Source organism: Pleurodeles waltl, chromosome 8 (assembly GCF_031143425.1).
Source record: "Pleurodeles waltl isolate 20211129_DDA chromosome 8, aPleWal1.hap1.20221129, whole genome shotgun sequence".
Lineage (NCBI taxonomy): Eukaryota > Metazoa > Chordata > Amphibia > Caudata > Salamandridae > Pleurodeles > Pleurodeles waltl.
The window spans coordinates 424393386-424413645 of NC_090447.1; the positions used below are offsets into that span (position 1 = coordinate 424393386).

General features: G+C 45.4%; 1 protein-coding gene across 1 annotated transcript in view; it reads left to right on the forward strand.

Moving 5' to 3' along the window:
- LOC138250008 (cohesin subunit SA-2-like) overlaps positions 1-20260 on the forward strand; it is a 434120-nt gene that overhangs the window by 27021 nt on the left and 386839 nt on the right. Inside the window, exon 2 of the mRNA XM_069204310.1 lies at positions 1475-1562. Within this exon, the coding sequence (XP_069060411.1) occupies positions 1475-1562 (88 nt within the window). The remainder of the gene's footprint in view (positions 1-1474; positions 1563-20260) is intronic.

The window sequence follows — 20260 nt, forward strand, 5'->3', positions numbered from 1 at the left end:
TCAAGACTCCTCAACCATCCGTCAATCAAGAAACACAATTGGCATTTTTTTAATGAAGTGACAGTTCAAGTTCATGCATACAGACAGGGATGTGAGCATAGATTTGTACATGATGCCATTGTGAAAAACTTTCTATTATAGTAACTGTGGAACGGTTTATGGTCAAATGAGTAAGTTGCAAGTATATTAAGGAAAACAAAAAAACGAAAGGTTGAATGCTTACAATGATCTGAGCCACTAGTAATTATCTGAGGGTGCATCCCAGTCCATCGTTTTTTGCCCTCCATGCCACCCCAGAGAGGAACCAATCATATGCAAATCAACCTTGGTCCTGCTCCATTGAGGACAGTTCACGCTGAACTGCAAGGCCACGTTCCCCCTAAACGGGAACCAAGCAACTGCAGACTGATGTCTGTCTAATTAGGTGTCAGTGAGTTATAGCTTCTGTTGCATGTGAGCAAGGGACCCACATAGGAGCTTACCTGTTGGATTTTGTGCCACACATAGGGAAAGAAAAACCGATGAATGGAGTACTTAAATTAATCTCTGCCACTTATAATTACCCAGGCCTCATTCCATTCTAATGTTTTTTTTAGTACAAAATAGTCTGCTTGATAAGAGTAATGGGGTCATTGTAAAGGTGACGTCAGCTTTTGCTATTTTAGATAACTTATTCTATCATTGATTTTCAATTAAGTATTGGGAGGAGGCATTGCAAAAGCATGCCTAGATGACAGCAACCTATATGCATTTAACATCCCTACAGATATATCGCTCAGAGGAATAAATGTCTGCTAAATATGTATTTTATAATAGAGACATAATGTAAGTTTTAGGTTTTTGAAATTAAGTAGAAAAATAAAGTAATTGTCAATACAAGTGTCAAAGAGGGCTACCACCCACAAAAAGGCTCTTTTGGATCGACTTGATATTTCTGTGCCAGTCAAGAACTGAAAACTTTATAAAACCTGTCGATATTTTGAATCCTTTAGTTTGAGGGAATACATATTAGGGTCTATCATCCAAACCAACATATTTTGTTGTGAAAGAGGCAAGCATAAATATAATTTTGGGGAAATATTTACTGAAAATACTCTCACTTTTTCCTGAAAGATAACCAAGCACACCATTTATTGGAGGCGGTCTTCTGCCCACTGATAAATAACCTTACATGTGCACAAACTGAAAATTAGTTTTTCTATTTCCTTAAGGTTTTGAGTTGTTTTCTTTATCATTTGAGGTCTGCCCAAACTGACTGTCATCCTAGAGTTTGTTACAAAGAGCCTGAGTGAGAAACAATTTAGGGTCAGTGGTTTTTAGTGGTCAAGAACGAGGCATACAAGATGAGCTTGACAGCCCTTTACTGATTTCAGTGTATGTCTGTATTTAATCATATGCACAAAATGTGTCTTGTTGAATGCATACTTGGCTACCGAAAATGCGAACATAACTATGTTTCACTTTTTCTATTTAGAGAAAATGCTGTTCATGATGGAACTGTGCCAGCAAACACGACACAGAATGGCTGCTTTCAGAGAAACCACTGCAGCTTGAAATCACCCGTAAGTTAATAACTTGGAGTTGAAACATATTGAAGATTACTACAAATGACCCTATTCTTTTGCTTTCCACTGCAGATGTATCACCCTGTGTAATGCTGTCTTTTGTAGTAATTTGCTATACTTGCACAAAGTGTGATTTGTTTCATTTTCAGCCTAATGTACAGTGCATGTTATGTCCTACAGGTGAAAAGTGATTGTCAATTGTTTCACTTGTTAGTTTTCAAGTGAAAAGATGTGTCTTTAGCTTTTGGTGCATTAGTTTCTGCATGCCTCTGACCTCATTGGGAAATTCCATGCAGTAAAGTTTACATGTATGCCAATGATACACAGGTCTTGTTAAAGGTAACATATCCTGAGCCCCCTTCAGGTCATTTGTCCATGCTTGGATGTCTCAGCCAATCCACTAAACATCTTGCGTCGTTCGATGACATCTAATTTTTTCAACTAAATTTAATCAAGAGTCCCTCATTACCACATAGATACTCCTCCACCAACCTCAAACCCGTTAACGGTAATCAAATTATGGGGCCATCTGCACCCATGATGCTTTTGTTCAAAATGTAGGTATCTTATGGGCTTCAGTCTCCCTCACCAATGCTTTCTTCTGGCCAACTAACCATATTGGAAAAATCCTTCCATTCATCACATCTAAAGTGCTTGTAACTGTAATCATTGCAGGATTGCAGGACACGTTTTAGTTTATTATTTGTTTATTTCAAATCTGTTTATTACTTTGACAGACCCTGAATAGATACAATATATATGTGTATCTAACATATACAATGCAATATCATCATTTTCCTTTAAAAAATAATTCAAATTCAAACAGCAGCATTCATGCAGTGAAGCATGGTTCTGAAATGTGGGAATAAATGGGCAAATGTGTATGAGGCGTACATACTCAAAGCAATAAACTAAGATTGAGTTAACAGTTAACCAAAATAAAACCTGTAGCAATTCCAAAATCAGAGAGTAAAAGAAAACAAATAGATATTAATATGGTGCCTGGGGGTATGTCTTCATTCAATACAGATAACAAATTAGGGACAGCACCCAACGCATCCACTCACTTAGGGCCTTATTATGAGTTTGGTGGTCCGAGGACCGCCAAACGTGCGGTGGCGATGGGACCGCCTCACTCCTGGTGGTCTGACCATCAGATTACGACTCTGGAGATGGGACTGCCAGGGGACCACCGCCACTGCCAGGATCATAGAACCCAATAAGGAGGCAGCGGTCGGAGTCGTGGTCAGCCACAGTTGTGCAGAGTTCAGGGCTTCCATGCTGATCACAAGTCCTTTTTCTGCCAACCTTTTCATGGTGGGGTCCCTGCCATGAAAAGGCTAGCAGAAAGCCAGTGCTGGTGGCCACAGTGGGTGCAGACAGTGTGCATTCCGAGGGTGATGTTGTGCCACAGCTTTGGCACTCTTCAGCCCAATGGAAACCTTGTTCTAAGACTTGGGGGAGGCCGCTTGTATGACAGCAGCCTCCTCCCCGTGGCTTTGGTGGTTAGATCAATCCAACTGCCAAAGTCATAATGAGGCCTTTAGTCCCATCAGATGGTTTGTCCATTCCTCTTGTCTCAGGGTTATCAAAAGTCAAGAGGATTTCATACCAGAGGTGAGCGATAGGTCTTCTGTGAAGGTGGTTCTTCTCCTCCAAATGGAGCACAAGACTTTCACATCTGGTCTAGTTGCTCATATTATGGCACCCTTTATTGATCAGGGCTTACTTCTCCAGCTCATGGCTGTTCACCTCTTGGCGAGTACCAATGCCAGATCTATAAACCTGTTCCCAGTTTTTTTAGATTTAATTAACAGACCACAGGCAGACCATAGGAGAATGCAAGCCTTCTGTACTACAAGCCCACTTGAGTTGCTTGATTGCAAACTTCCGGAACAACTAAATAGCCACACACAGCCATACCATGTAGAAAAATAAGCATTACAATAAGTTCATTTGGGACAGTGAATATCAACTGATCCTCCTATCAGATTCATACACCTCTGAGACATATAGGTTATGTAAATAGTTACATTTGATATATTCAACTTCAAATCCCTGGAGACTTTCTGCATGTGTGTTAAAACTCTTTCACTTTATCAGTGAAGGTCCTGTCAACTCTACTCTCTCAATCTCCCTGACCCATAATAACTGGGGCTTGGTCATATTTAACAGGGATCTATAAAACCATAATATTAAGTGTGGAGTGTTTTCAGCCATAAAAACATTGAAAGTACTTCATGCGTATTTAGGTCCGTATCTTGATCCCTCATCTCTGTTCAGTATTAAAAATTATAGTTCTATACATTGTAATGACTGGTGAACACTGCCCTCTATTAGGTTGGACCCAGGGATGACATGGCCATTTTGGTACAAATCCCCCACAGTTAAGAATCCTGCTTCAGTCCACCGAGTCAATGCCAAAGCCGTATAGCAGCTCTAGCCTTGGTGGAACCTAACTGGGCAAGCTTATTATATGGCTTCAACTGGTACAAAATGCAGCTGCCCATCTTCCTATAGAATCCATGCGATGGGAGCATATTATCCCTGTTCCAAAAACCCCCATTGGTTTCCAGTGAAGTTTAATTATTTGGTATTTGTGCTTAAGACTTCCACCACTCCCCATCACCTTTTATGGTGCCAAAATTCCAGCTCTGGATCCCATAGTGGTTTTTCCTCTCCCTGGGTCATGAAAGTTCCTAGGAGCAAATGATCTCCTTTTTAATTGCAGCTGCCAAAGAAAGGAACAAACTTTCCTATAATTTCCATTCTTTAACTTCTCTCACTGTCTTTTGAAAAAAACTGAAAATCTGCTTCCCTCTATAGTATTTGAGTTTATTTTAATAATATTAATTTATCATCTATTCAACTTTGCTCTTGTTTAATGTTGCTTTCTTGTTTGTGTTGTTGTTGCTGTCTGCAGTGCCAAATAACCCCAGTTTACAAGCGCTTACAAAATAACACCTCACATAACAAGATAGGTATAGCTACCTAAATTCTAGACAGGACTTAACATAGCTTCTAAGCAAGACATAACCAACTGTTAGCCTTGCCTTCTTAGGTTCTGTTTAGGTCAGAATGGCTTCTCTAAAAGTGAGAGATTAGGGAGTTCAGGTTGGGAGTGATAGGATAACATAGGGCCTTTGTATATAATATAATGAAGGGGAGAGTAGCTGTACAAAGGTGAGTGCGCAGACTTGGTGATACGGAGTGCTCGTTTGAAGTGCATTATGAGACCCGGAGAGTGTTCCTTTCATGGGCTGGCAACATTTGAGAAAAAGTATATGAAATTCACCAGTGTTTAAATAGAGTCTAATTTGCATTGTTGTATTTATGCCAATTTTGCTGCAGGAATCTTTTTAAATCAGTACAATGGGTACTGAACTGGTATTAAAATGAGCACTGAAGGGATTGAGTTTCCTGCTGGACCCACAGACACATTTGTTTGTTCCTGTTTATTTTAAGTATTTCTTTCTTGTCTGCTGTTTCACAAGCTATTGTGCATTTTCTCCTTCATTTTCCAGGACCACACATAAAGTTGGGCCCTAAGTCTGCTTCCACTTTCTTGACATTGTTATTTTTGATGTGCCCAACAATCGGAATATTAGTCTCCAATCATGTTTCTTCAATTCATTGCATTCTTGTAGTACGATTGCAAGTATCACAGCTTGGCTCTTCCATAATAGGAATTCCAACTATCTCTAGGACTTCTTTCAACTAGAATTACCTGTGTGGGTATGGCCACATGATTTGTATGTAGAGAAAGAGTCAGAGAACACAAGAGAGAAAAAAGGAGAGAAAGAGAGAAGAGGAAGCGAGAAAGAGACAGAATACGGAAAAGAGGACAGAATGAGGGGGGAAAAAAGGCAAGAGAAAGAAAGGAAAATAAAGAAATAGTGAAAGGAATGAATGTGAGAAGTTAAATGGAAGAATTACAAAGGATGATGTAGAAAAAGGAAGAGCACGATAGAGTAAGACAAAAGGAAGAAAGCAAGCAGAATAAAAAGATAATGAGAACAGGATGGAAAGTAAGGGCCGAGAAAATGAGAGAAAGAAAGGTAACGAAAGTGTAGAAGAAAATAGAGTGAAATAGAAAGAAGGCAAGGCATAAAGAAAAGGGCAGTAGTGGAGGAGAAAAAGAATGGAAAAAGTACAAAAAATAGCCCAATAAATAAATACGACTAGAAAAAGAGGGTCAGAGATAGAATAACAGAGGGATAGATGAAGATGGAGAAAGATTATGCTAAAAAAGGAGAGGAGAGAAATCTAAAAAGAGGGGAGGAAGGAAAATAAATGGAGAAAGACAGAAAGGAAAGGTAATAACAATGAAAGGACAAAGGACAGAACTACTGTGAGAGACAAAGTTGGAGAAGAAAGACATAAAGAAAAAGGCAGGAAAAAAGTAGAAATAAAGAATAAAAGAGGGGGAAAAAGTAAAAAAGAAACAAAGAAGGAAGAAAAGGAAAAGAATAGAATTAGCAATAAGTGAAAAGAAAAAGGTTGCAGAAATAGCAAAAGTAAAATAAAATCAAGAAGCAAAACGAAAGAATAAGAACAAAAGTACAATAAAGAGGTATAGAAAGAAAGGAGTAGTGTAAAAGATAGATAGAAGGAGAGAAAAAAGGGAAAGCAGAAAAGAAGGGATAGAAACAACCGAGAAATGAGAGAAAAACATGAAATCAAGGAAAAAAGAAAGAAAAGGAAGGAGATGCAAGAAAGAAAGAAGCAAAAGCTGTAAAGAAAGTATGTTTCCGATGAAAGGCTTCATCATCCTGCAATGTCTGCTTTTGTGCCTTCACAGTAAAGGCCACAGAGCTTTAAAAAGTTGCCTTAGCAAGTGGGCAGCTGTATATTCTCAAGCCTGTTGACTGGCGCAGTTATCATGTGCGAGCTACTCAGTGGCAGCCTGCGAGCTACTGGTAGCTCGTGATCGACCTGTTTGAGACCCCTGTTTTACTGTATCGTGATTCTGCTTTTTCAGGGCTCAAATATAGACATCTAAGAAGATCATTTTCTTCAAAAGTCATATGTACGGTTAGACCAGTAATTTCCGCATCTATTTATTAGATCAGTTTTCCCTACTAAACTTCTTCAGCAGTATTTATATTGTAGGTCAGTCCTTACGGATTTGCCAATGGACTACTTGAAGGCCTGTTGTCCACAAGGAAGCCTGTAGTTGCCTAGGTCAGTGACCATATCAAGGGCTTGAAGAGAGAAGAAATTGTACTACAAAGTGGCTTAACTTCTCTACTTATAAGCACAGAAACAAATCTGAAATAATAGACCCAGAATTTATACTTCTGAATTTTCATCTTTGGATATTACTTTCGTGACAAGGATAGTATTATGTTTGGCTTCAACAAGATTCACACTTAAAAAGTGCCTCGTTATCATCACGATATCTAGGAAGAGAACAGAAATCATCAAGTTGAAGATGACCTGCAGTTTCTGAAAATTAGTTATTGTGCTTTTCTTTAAATCCACCATTGGAGGTCAGCTTATGGCCGCTGGGTGGAGGTTCCCTGTGAAGAGGGCCTGAAGAATTTGCAAATGTCTCTGTTCACTGAAGCTACTGCACTTGTTTTTGTTAACATCATTCAGTATGGGAGAGATATACTAGAAATGGGAACAATTTGCTAATTTGAAAAAACAGTACCCATCAGGGTAGCTACTGGGAGTGAGGGGGCATAAGTTCCACGTGCTATTAATTATCTCCCAATGTTTCCTCCCAGCGCTTTGTTTGCTGTCGGCTCCTTGTGCTATTCTTGGGTTTATAAGCCTAATTTCAGTATGCAGCTGTGAAAATGATAAAGGGTTGAGTTACTAACCGGCAAATTTATTGTATTGTTCTCTAGAAATCCCTTTGCTGGCTGCGCCAGAAAAGAATTGAAGAAATGGCACTAAAATATAATATTGTGAATAATTGTACAGAAGATAGCTTATACGATTGAACTGAAGAACTGAAACATCCTATATACTATACAGTACAAAACATATAGGCCATCATTACAACCCTGTCTGTCGGTGTTAAAGTGACGGTAAAACCACCAACAGGCTGGCGGTAAAAAAAAATGGAATCACGACTGTGGCGGAAACCGCCAGCATAGACAGCCACTTTAACACTCCGACCGCCACGGCGGTACAAACAAACAGCATGGCGGTCACCGCCAACAGACAGGTGGAAGACAATGTACCGCCCACAGTATCATGAGAGGCCAATCTGCCACCTTTTCCGGGGTGGATTCACTGCGAACAAAAACACGGCGGAAACAGGACTTGGAAGGGGAAACGCTCAAGTCTACACAACCCACAAGGAATCAGGATGCCATGGAGCTGGAACTCCATATTCTACCTGCCATTGTCTTCCTGCTCCTCTACCAGGAGCACGAACACCGGCGGTGAAGACCACGGTGAGTACTGCACCTATGACACAGGGGAGGGGAGAGGGAAAAGAGAGTGACACACACACACACACGCAACACGCAACACGCAAAACCCCCACCCTCACCCACTACAACACACACACAAGTACATGTTGATACATTACATTTACACCCCCCAACCCCCCCTGGAAGAATACAAGGACAAAATGAAATGAGTTGAACGATTGTAATCAATAAAAATCCATTACTCAAAAATATATATACACTATTAACAAATATATACACCAAGGAGTCAAGTCCATGTACTGCACATACATAGTCCGTGGACCACTGGGCCCAAAAAGCAGGGGTGAGGCCCACACAAGATACCCGATCAAAACGGAGAGAACACTGCAGGGGCATCAGATCGAAATTAAACCGGCACCTCAGAGGGAAGGGAAGGGGGGGCACCTCAGCCGGATGAGTGCATGACGCCAGATCCACGAGGGGACTCCATGCCCATTGATGCATCCTGGGGAGGGCAAAGCCACAGTCTCACAAGTCTCTTCAGTGGGTGGTTTGCCCACTGCGGCATCCTGGGGAGTGCAAAGCCACAGTCTCACAAGTCTTTACAGTGGGTGGTTTGCCCACTGCTGCATCCTGGGGAGTGCAAAGCCACAGTCTCACAAGTCTTTACAGTGGGTGGTTTGCCCACTGCTGCATCCTGGGGAGTGCAAAGCCACAGTCTCACAAGTGGATAACAGTCTCCACTGGTTCTGGAGGGGGCTTTGTGCCCAGTGTGCTTCATCCTGCCAAGGACTGAGGTAGTGGATGCCTTTCTCCACTGGTTCTGGAGGGGTCTTTGTGCCCAGAGTGCTTCATCCTGCCAAGGACTGAGGTAGTGGATGCCTTTCTCCACTGGTTCTGAAGGGGGCTTTGTGCCCAGAGTGCTTCATCCTGCCAAGGACTGAGGTAGTGGATGCCTTTCTCCACTGGTGCTGGAGGGGTCTTTGTGCCCAGAGTGCTTCATCCTGCCAAGGACTGAGGTAGTGGATGCCTTTCTCCACTGGTGCTGGAGGGGTCTTTGTGCCCAGAGTGCTTCATCCTGCCAAGGACTGAGGTAGTGGATGCCTTTCTCCACTGGTTCTGGAGGGGGCTTTGTGCCCAGAGTGCTTCATCCTGCCAAGGACTGAGGTAGTGGATGCCTTTCTCCACTGGTTCTGGAGGGGGCTTTGTGCCCAGAGTGCTTCATCCTGCCAAGGACTGAGGTAGTGGATTCCTTTCTCCACTGGTTCTGGAGGGGGCTTTGTGCCCAGTGTGCTTCATCCTGCCAAGGACTGAGGTAGTGGATGTCTTTCTCCACTGACGGTGGGCCTACATGGAAGCTGTCCAGGCCCCCTGAAACTGACCACCAGCTTAGTACGACTGACCACTCGGGATGGCAGCCATGTCTGCGGTGGTGCCACTGGCACATGATGTGGCGTGGCTGCTGGCAGTGCTTGCGGCGCTCATTGGCCTGCGGTGCTGGTGGGTGGCTCAGTGAGAGTGCTGGTGGCGGCGGTGTCCTGGGAAGCGGTGCTGGTGGCGCCGGTGTCCTTGGCAGCGGTGCTGGTGGCGGTGGTGTCCTTGGCAGCGGTGCTGGTGGCGGCCGTGTCCTTGGCAGCGGTGCTGGTGGCGGCCGTGTCCTTGGCAGCGGTGCTGGTGGCGGCGGTATCCTTGGCAGCGGTGCTGGTGGCGGCGGTGTCCTTGGCAGCGGTGCTGGTGGCGGCGGTGTCCTTGGCAGCGGTGCTGGTGGCGGTGGTGTCCTGGGAAGCAGTTCTGGTGGCGGCGGTGTCCTTGGCAGCGGTGCTGGTGACAGCAGTGTCCTGGAAAGCGGTGCTGGTGGCGCCGGTGTCCTTGGCAGTGGTGCTGGTGGCGCCGGTGTCCTTGGCAGCGGTGCTGGTGATGGCGGTGTCCTTGGCAGCAGTGCTGGTGGTGGCGGTGTCCTGGGAAGCGGTGCTGGTGGCTGCAGTGTCCTTAGCAGCGGTGCTGGTTGCAGTCTTGTCCGCCGTGCAGGTTGGCGGCGAATTCCCTTTCTTTCTCTGCCCCTTCCCCACCTTGGATGGTGGCGCAGCTGTCTTGCCACTCCCAACTGTAGTCCTGGGAGAGCCCTTGGTGGCAGGTGTTTTGTCCTTTTCCCTCCGGGCTGTGGCCAACTTATGTTTCTGAGGTGGGGGACTGTCCGTGGTCTGGCTCCTTGGCACACTGGCTGCCCTGCTGCTTGGTGCACTCCAGAAGCCGGTTACTGCTGGCACCACTGTTCCCAGTGATGTGGTGGCTGAGGTGCTGGGTTGGGACCTGGAAAGGCGTGCCCTAGGGGACCGAAGGGGTGGGGGAGTTCTGGGGAAGATGTCAACATTTAAGAGGAAAAGTTTTTTAGACACAGTGGGATGGGTAGATGGAGGGGGTTTGGGAGTGGAGGAAGAGGTAGTGGTTGTAGGAGGTGTACGTTTGCTGACTTTGGGAGAAGGTGCATGGGCTGTCGGCTGTCGTGAGGTGGATGGTTGTTGGGTGGGTGTGTGACTGAGTTTGTGTACTTTGGGAGGTGGGCTCACAGACACACTGGGAGAGGACACAGGGGATGTGTGAATGGTAGTGGGGGTGGTGATTGCACGTGAGCGGTGTGTGGTGATGGGCATGCTGGTGATAGACGTAGTGGCTGAAGATGTAGTGCATGCAGGTTTGAGTGGAGACGTGACAGGGATGGAGGAGTGAGACGAGGAGGAGGGGGACACAGTGGAGGCAGTGGATGTTGGTATGTGTGCATGGGTATGATGCTTGTGTGAGTGCCTGTGGGATGTGTGGTGCTTATGTTTGCCCGAGCTACCCTTGTGTGTTGAGGTGTGTGCATCCTGGTCTGATGGTGTGCTTGGGATAGGCTGAGGTACAGGGGATTGGGGCTGGGTGGAGGAAGTTGGAGGGGGAGGCTGGACACAGGGACAATGGCTGCCATCAGTGCTGAAGCCAAAGTCTGTAAAGCTCGCTGTTGGGCTGCCTGACCAGAATGAATGCCCTTCAGGTATGCATTCATCTGTTGCAACTGCCTCTCTACACCCTAGATGGCATTCAGAATGGTAGACTGCCCAACAGTGAGGGATCTGAGGAGGTCAATGGCCTCCTCACTGAGAGGGGCAGGGGCTGAGGTGCCTGGGGCGAAGGAGATGCCCACCCTCCTGGGTGAGCGGCCACGGGGCACATGCTGAGGGGCTGCTGGGAGGGCGGTGCTGGTAGTGGGGGTGGTGGCTGCACCTGTAGATGCGGGGGGCACAGAGGGGCCCGCCACCACAAGGGAGCTCCCATCAGATGAGGAGTCCATGTCGCTGGTCTCAGCTCCTGTCCCTGCTGTGGAGCTCCCCTCGCCCTCCGTCCCACTGGTGAATTCGTAGTCTGTAGTCTCGCCCTCCAGGGCCATACGGGATGCAGCTCCCTCCTACTCCGGTGTCACTGCTGCTCCGCCTGATGATGCTATTGCACACGAGAACGGGGAGACCACATAAAGGGTTGGGAGAAAGAAGAAAGACATGTTCAGTGCATGCAATACCGCTAACCGTTGGCAGACACTACAGACACAGCAGCCCTCTGCACTACGCCATGCACTTAGAGTTCACTAATTAATCACAGGGCCATGGGGTACAAGGCCTACGCCCGATTGCTGCACACATGGACGTCACAGGAGCCTGACTAGGTGTAGTTGGCTCCTAACACTGGTGGGGTGGGGAGGGGTGCCACATGGCCTGCCTTACGAAGGGACCTTGCCTACCAAGCTCGCCCTGGCCTAGGGGTACCCACAGCCCACCTCCCCCACCCAGACACCTCCAATGCGCGCTGATTCAGCTGAATGAGAGTGTACTCACCCCCTTGTGGCTGCTGTGATGCTCTCAAGCGCCCATCCAACTCCGGGTACGCCACCGCCAGGATCCGGAACATCAGGGGGGTCATGGTGCGACGGGCACCCCTCCCACATTGGGAGGCCATCCCCAGTTGGGCCTCCGCTGTCTTCTTGCTCCAGCGGCGAATGTCCTCCCATCTTTTCCGGCAGTGGGTGCTCGGTCTGTGGTGGACCCCCAGGGTCCGGACTTCCTTGGGGATGGCACGCCAAATATCCTTCTTCTGGTGGCCCCTGACCTACAGGAATAGTACAGGGGAAAAGGAGAAGATATAACCGCCCGGACCGTCACGGTCATTGGCCCGCGTTCCTACCCTTGCCTTGACGCACATACACTCACCGTTGTTTCATGCACGCCTCATTCTCCCCTCCCCATATCTTACATCCACACCACTCCAAACAGGCATTGCCCATACAGCATGCTCACAGTGTACTTACCTGTTTGTCTGGAGGACTGTAGAGTAGCGTGTACTGGGGGAGGACCCCATCCACTAGTTTCTCCAACTCCTCCGTGGTGAAGGCAGGGGCCCTTTCCCGATACACATGAGCCATTGTCGCTTCCAGACTGAGGTCACAGCGGCACTTGCAGTGTAGGTCCTCTCCTGTCGAAGATCAGGTATCAAGTGAGTGAACAGATAGAAAATGGCGGTCACGTCAGGCGGCGGTGCGTACCGTCACCGCCTGCGTACATCGTCATTGGCTCCTGGGACCCATAGGGCCCAATGTTAACCAATGCAGGATTGCGCCACGGTCTTTGACCGCCTACCGCGACGGTGTCCAATGCCAGCGCAGTTACCTCATATCCCATTGTCCCACCTTACAGGTCAGGCAGCCACCATTTCGGGGGGCCACATGGCATTATTTTTAAGTGCGTCACACATATCTAGGCCTTGCATACACATTAAGACAGGCCAATAGCGGATTGAAAAATGTGTGCAATAAAGTTGTGTTTTCGTACGTCAGTGTTGGCTGACCCTCTGCTCGCTGTTCTCCTCCATAGAGCAAGTCCGCAGGGGCAGGTGAGGAGATGGCGGCATCCTCCGGTGTACAGACCGCTGGTGGACCTGTCGACAATGGAAGAGCGACATGTAATTGTCACCTACAGACTGGTCCGTGCCACAATCCATGAACTGTGTGCCCAGTTGGAGCCGGACCTGATGTCAGCTATCCGCCATCCCACAGGGATACCCCCTCTAGTGCAGGTGCTGTCAGTACTCCATTTCCTGGCAAGTGGGTCTTTTCAGACAACAGTGGCCATAGCATCAGGGACGTCCCAGCCTATGTTCTCCAACGTGTTGTCCAGAATGTTGTCTGCCCTGCTGAAACACATGCGCAGCTACATCGTGTTCCCTCAGGTGGAGGATTTGCCTATAGTGAAAGGTGACTTCTATGCTTTGGGACATATCCCCAACATCATAGGTGCATTGATGGGACACATGTGGCCTTGGCCCCCCCGCAGGAGTGAGCAGGTGTACAGAAACCGGAAGAGTTACCATTCTATGAATGTGCAGATGGTGTATATGGTCGACCAGTACATCTCCCATGTGAATGCCACATTTCCTGGCTCAGTGCATGATGCTTACATTCTGAGGAATACTAGCATCCCTTATGTGATGAGGCAACTCCAGAGGCACCGTGTGTGGCTATTAGGTGAGGACATGGACCCTATACACTGTGAATAGTTGTCTGGGTCTGGGGTTGTCCCTAAGGGTTAGTGTGTGTCTAACAGTTGTCACTCGACATTTGCAGGTGACTCTGGGTACCCCAACATGTCATGGCTACTGACCCCTGTGAGGAATCCCAGGACAAGGGCAGAGGAACGCTACAATGAGGCACATGGGCGAACAAGGAGGGTTATAGAGAGGACCTTTGGTCTCCTGAAGGCCAGGTTCAGGTGCCTCAATATGACTGGTGGTTCCCTATTCTACTCACCAAAGAAGGTGTTCCAGATCATCGTGGCCTGCTGTATGTTGCACAACTTGGCTTTGCAACGACAGGTGCCATTTCTGCAGGAGGATGGTCCTGAACGAGGTGTTGTGGCAGCTGTGGAGCCGGTGGACAGCGAAGAAGAGGAAGCAGAAGAAGAGGATATCGACAACAGAAACACTGTGATTCATCAATACTTCCAGTGAGACACAGGTAAGAAGACATCACTGCCTGCTACATCTGATACACGTGTTCTACCTCTCATCTGTCTGTCACTTTCACCCAGTGTATGGACCCAGATTTGTCACTTTCCCTTTCGATTTCACAGATGTGGGTCCCACTGTGTGACCTCTGCTATGTTTCCTCGTGGACTAGAGCTGTGTGACATAGGTATGTTGACAATTAAATGGATATTGCTATTTTCCTCTGTTATTGCAAATACACATTTGTGAAAGCACAGACTGACTCCAGATAGTTTTGTGATTTAAGGGTGTTTATTTAAGAGCTAAATAGTGGAGGGGGTTGTAAAATGGGCAGGGGTAATGGTGGAGGAATGTCAATGGCAGAGTCCAGTCTATTTGCTTCACAGGTGCATTGTCCAAAGGGGCATAGGAAGTGAAGCTGGGGCAGTTGATGGATGGACAGGGTGACAAAGTGGGACAGAAGGATGACAATCAGGGTGGTCTCATTTCTTGGCGGGGCTCTTGGCATTGTTCTCTTTCTTTGTCCTGGATCTCAGGGACCGCTTGCGGGGTGGTTCTCCATCTGCAGGGGGTGGGGTGCTGGTGTCGTGGTCCTGTGGCAGTGCCTCCTGTCCACTAGCGCTGGCGGAGGTGGTGGGCAGTTCATCGTCCAGTCTAGTGTCAGGGGCCCCTTGTTGTGCCACAGTGTCCCTCCTGGTGTTCACGAGTTCCTTCAGCACCCCTACAATGGTGCCCAGGGTGGTATTGATGGATTTGAGTTCCTCCCTGAACCCCAAATACTGTTCTTCCTGCAGCCGCTGGGTCTCCTGAAACTTGGCCAGTACCGTTGCCATAGTCTCCTGGGAATGGTGGTAGGCTCCCATGATGTTGGAGAGGGCCTCATGGAGAGTGGGTTCCCTGGGCCTGTCCTCCCCCTGTCGCACAGTAGCCCTCCCAGTACCACTGTGTTCCTGGGCCTCCGTGCCCTGAACCGTGTGCCCACTGCCCCCAGGTCCCTGCTGTTGTTGGGGTGGTGGGTTAGCCTGGGTTCCCTGTAGTGGTGGACACACTGCTGCTTGACGTGTCCTGGGGACAGAGGTATGGGCTTCTGGGTGGGTGCTGTGCTGGTGTTTCCAGAGGGGGGAGGCTCTGTTGTGGCTTGTGCCAGTGTGAGGGAAACCGACTGTCCCAAGGTCCCAGATGGGCCGGGCTGGTCATCTAGATCCAGTTGGACAGAGCTGCTGTCATCACTGTGGGCCTCTTCTGTGGGGGGAGTGGAGTGGACATGTCTGGAACCTCCTGTCCGGTGACGTTGGGTAGGGGTCCTGCAGGGATGTAAAGGCATAGTCTTAGTATCTGTGTGTGCCATGGTGTGCAATGGGTGGGTGACCCTGTACTCCAGTGCTTGCATTCCTGTGTAGGACATTGTGTGCTAATTGTTTTTGTTCAGGGGTCTGTGTGGGTATGCGTAGTGAACATGCATTGGTGATGGGTGTCTATGCTTAGTTGTTGCATGCAGGGCTTGGGTTTGGGATGTGAGGAGTGGGAGTGATGGGGGTGAGGGTGGGGGTATGTGTTAGCATGCAGGTAGGGTGGGGGGGATATAGTAGTAAAGATTTGCCTTACCAGAGTCCATTCCTCCAGCTACTCCTGCGAGGCCCTCAGGATGCAGAATAGCCAAGACCTGCTCCTCCCATGTTGTTAGTTGTGGGGGAGGAGGTGGGGGTACGCCGCCAGTCCTCTGAACTGCAATCTGGTGTCTTGAGACCACGGAACGCACCTTCCCCCGTAGGTCGTTCCACCTCTTCCTGATGTCATCCTGTGTTCTTGGGTGCTGTCCCACTGCGTTGACCCTGTCCACGATTCTGCGCCATAGCTCCATCTTCCTAGCTATGGTGGTGTGCAGCACCTGTGATCCGAATAGCTGTGGCTCTACCCAGATGATTTCCTCCGCCATGACCCTGAGCTCCTCCTCAGAAAACCTGGGGTGTCTTTGCGGTGCCATGGGGTGGTGTGGGTGATGTGTGAGGTGGTGTGTGTTGTGATTTGTGGGGTGATGTTTAGGGGTGTGTGTGGTGTTTTGTGCGTGGATGTGTATGTGTGATGGTGTTGTGTGCCTCTGTATGGTGGTGTTGTCTTTGTTGTGCTGTCTCTCTGGCCTTCGTCAATATTTTAGGTAGTAAGGGTTTGTGGGTGATGTGGGCGGGTGTGTTAGAGTGATGTGGGTGTGTGGGAGTGGTGTGTGTATGTGTATCAGGTGTGTGTATTTGGAATTGTCCAATGTGGTTGTGTTTTGTAAGAGTGTGTGTATTTTGAGCGTGGCGGTGTGTACCGCCAATGGTTTACCGCGGTTGAAAGACCGCCACGTGGATTCGTGGGTCGTGATAGTGTGGGCGTATTCCTGTTGGCGTGACGGTGGAGGTTTTGTTATCGGCAGTTTATCACTGACCTTTGGTGTGGCGGACTTGTGTGGGTGTCTAAATTTTGGCGGATTCCGAGCTGTGGGTCGTAATAGCTGTGGCGGAATTCTGCGGCCGCGGCGGTGTGTTGGAGGTCTTCTGCACGACGGTAAGCGGGATTTACCGCCAATGTTGGAATGAGGGCCATAGCCTTTTGTGTTTTAATAGGATATCTCTGATAGGAAAACATATTACTCTTTTGGTTTGACTGCCTAACATGGATTACCTGTTGGTTTGAGTGGCGAAAGAGAATGAGTTAGAATTTTTTTAATTGGGATTTTATGTGTACATTAGGGCAGCTTCTGGAGAAGGAACTCTATATTTTATATATAATTAGTGTTTTATTCATTATGTTTTGTGTCTTTATTTTAAAATGAATAATTTCAAGTGTAGAAAAGAGAAAATATTGTTGTAACAGAAATGAGGCACTTATTGTTCCCGTTTTGATTAATGGAGGTTAATTTATGAGATAAAGTGGTTTCTGCCATACAGTAAAAAAATATTTCAAGTCACTGAGGAGTTCTGTCATCACATTGAGCAATGAGACTAAAGGCAGAGTTCATTTATAGGGTTATGGACTTCAACTGCTATTTTGTTTGTTAAAATACATGGTCACCCCATCACCTTTCCCACAGACCCCTTATGTTCTTGGGGAGGGGATCACAAAGGTAACCCTACATGCATAGATTTACCTCCAGTAAATTTAGTGTTACACTTTTGAGAAGCTATACTACTTCGGACCATTCACAAAATCTGAGTGTCAAGTTACTCAGAAATGTAGATATGCATATCACCACCCTGTGAAACAGGGTGGAGCCAAATCTACAAGTATAAGGTTATTATTGTTAAAAAAGATCACCGCACAAGGCCAACCACTGATACTGCAACACACTCGCAAAAACAGTCTTGGATAGAAGGATGTAAAATAAACCCTTCCACGGGAAGCTTAAAAATAACACATTTTAATTTAATGTTTTGAGAATGTCTAAATAAAAACCTTTTTTTTATTTATTTTTTAACTCTTTTAATAACATGTTGTGAATTAAAACTTTATTGTAGCCTTATCTTTTAGCTAAACATAATTGAATTGCTTTAAATAATTCAATACATCATTTTTAATAAACATTTATCCATCATAAACGATATAATTTCTATACTTTGGAATGTTTTATTTAAATGTAAAAAAAAAAAGTGAATTCAATATATATAAAATAATTGACTAATAAAAAATTAAGTTTAGTGCTTTTTTATTTTGTTCTACTTATAAGATACATATATATATATATTATATATATACTTAATTTTGTATAATATTTAACATAAAAATTGTTTTTACTAATTTGTTTCAAGTTTGATAAACCTTTTACATTTACCTTATACTCCACTAAAGGGAGATATTTGTCCAAATTATGGAGAGCTCTCTATGGTAAAGTGTAAGGAAAATAATCATTTTTATTCACCTTTAAAAAAAGTTAGTAAATTTTTTTGTATTAAATACTAATGTACATTTTATATATTTATTTCCCATGTAGAACAAAATAAAATAGCTATGGCAGTATTCACTTTGTATTTACAATCTGTTTTTTTTCAATTCTGTTAAAAATATTTTGTAAAGTTTACATTAAAATAAAATCCCACCTAAAGTTAAAAAAAAAACCTTTTTGCTATGTAGAAAAAATATTTTAAATGATGTACATAATTAATTAAAAGTGAGTTAAAGTTGTTTAATTGTTTTAATGAAATTTTGTTACATTATTTTTAAATTCAAAGATTTTTTTTTTAAATAGGAATGATTTTATTTGATTATTTAAAATAATCATAAAAGAGCAAAAATTGATACTTTTAAAAATCTAGATTGCCACACCGTCTTAAAGCATTTTTTTTTTTAAAGTCCCAACTGCGGACCCCACACCAGGCTCAGCAGCCATATGCATATAATAAAAAGTGGGTCTGCATTGCCGGAACCCAAGAGTTTTAAGAAGAGGTAACAAATGTCTGTGTCTAACAGTTGCATAATATTTACAAAAGAGGGTGTAATGCATCAAAGTTTGTAAAGAAGAATTATCACAAGGACATCCAAAAATACAGTCTGGATCAAACTGACCTAAGAGGAAGTAGAAATTATCCCTAATAGAACCTGGTCAAAAGTGTCCTCTCCACGGTGTTGTCAACCTGAAAAAGACAAGGTTCATTACCCTGACAAGTCTTAGACGTTATATAAGATTTCACAGAGGGCTTACTAAGATCCATTGCCTCTCTAGCCACAGACGCTAATCTCACGAATCCTTTCTTGACTCAACTGGCCTCTCCTTTGTGCAGTGAATGTGGGGATTTGAATAACTCTGGCCTGCCCAGCCAGGTTGTGGGTGCCTTGATGTAACTTAGCCAGGGGATTTTATGACCCAGATCACATGACAGGCAGTCAGAAATCACCTCTCTGTTAAATATGGTGTGTGTGTTTCCCCAAACAGACAGCCACAATAATAGAGGTGCAAGCTTAATACTGTCACCCACAAAACCCAGGCCAAGGTCTTCATGTAAAAAGAACTGTGGACTACCTGGTCCCACCTCAAGCAATCGTCTACAGAACATATTTTCCTCCTGCTGCAGATTTCTGCAATCCAGAACCCCTGTATGGAAGTCCCAAATGTTAAATTAGGGAGACATTTGAGCTTGAAGACCTCCAGTAAGGGCTGAATTGGTTTATTTCCCACTCTAAAGGCCAGCTCAAAAACAGCCCAGCTGAAGCATTAAAGAGGGAGCATCTCTTAGAAATACAGGGAAACCAGCTGCCCCTAGAATTAAAGGTTATCCCCAAATATGAAATTTCCTCAAGCAGGCTGATTAGCTGCCCTTTATCACCATTGGCCCAGTGTTCTGTATTGGCTTACCACATACCATATAAGGTGGTTTTCATATATTAACCTCCAGGTCTAGGTCATCCATAAACTTGACAAAGGCACTGATAAGACACTTTAAACCGTTTGGGGTCCGGGAGAGCAAAACCGCATCATCAGCATATAAAAGACATAGAACCTGCTTACCCTTAACAATCGGAGAATCAATTCACTGGGACACTAAAAAGGAGTGCAAACCATTAATTTATAGAAGGAACAAAATTGGGGCCAATACTCTTTGGAGATAAAAGGAGTCTGCATTCATCCTCCAATCCTTTCCTCAGGCCTCGAAAAATCAGAAAAATCTTACCAGATCTACATGTTGAGTACCTTGAATAATCTACTCGACCTAACTGTAATTTACTTGACCCAGAAACAGGTCTCAAATTGTGTGAGCCTAGGCAAATATTGTATTTTACAGTCGCCGTTTTCTTCATTCTCACATATGAGTGCACCTTCAAGTATGTGAGCTCAGCATTTCTGCTGTAAAAAGAATCCTCTTTTGTTTGATTAAATACACTAAACGTTTGCTCCATGTATAATAAATCAATCCCACATATAGGGTACACATGATCCATGCATGACTTGCCTCTTAGTTTACTAATAACTTTACCATCAGGGCAGGAGTGTTTCTCAGTTTATGTTTAAACACTCATGTTTAATAAATATATTACAAAAGCATGATATGATAGTGCAATGTAATTTACATACAGTAAATTTCCAAGAAATGTCCAAAAACCTTCCCACTAAATTTCAGCTTTACTGATAAAACTATATAGTGCATTAACAATAATCTGTGAAAATTGCAAGGAGGTTCTAAAAATAGCTCGACCTCATAAAATAAAACTCACCATAGCGAATGGTCAAGGAGATTATTCGAGCCCTGTACCTTACTGACACATTAACCTTTTCATGCAAAACTGTTAAAAAAATCAAAGATCGAG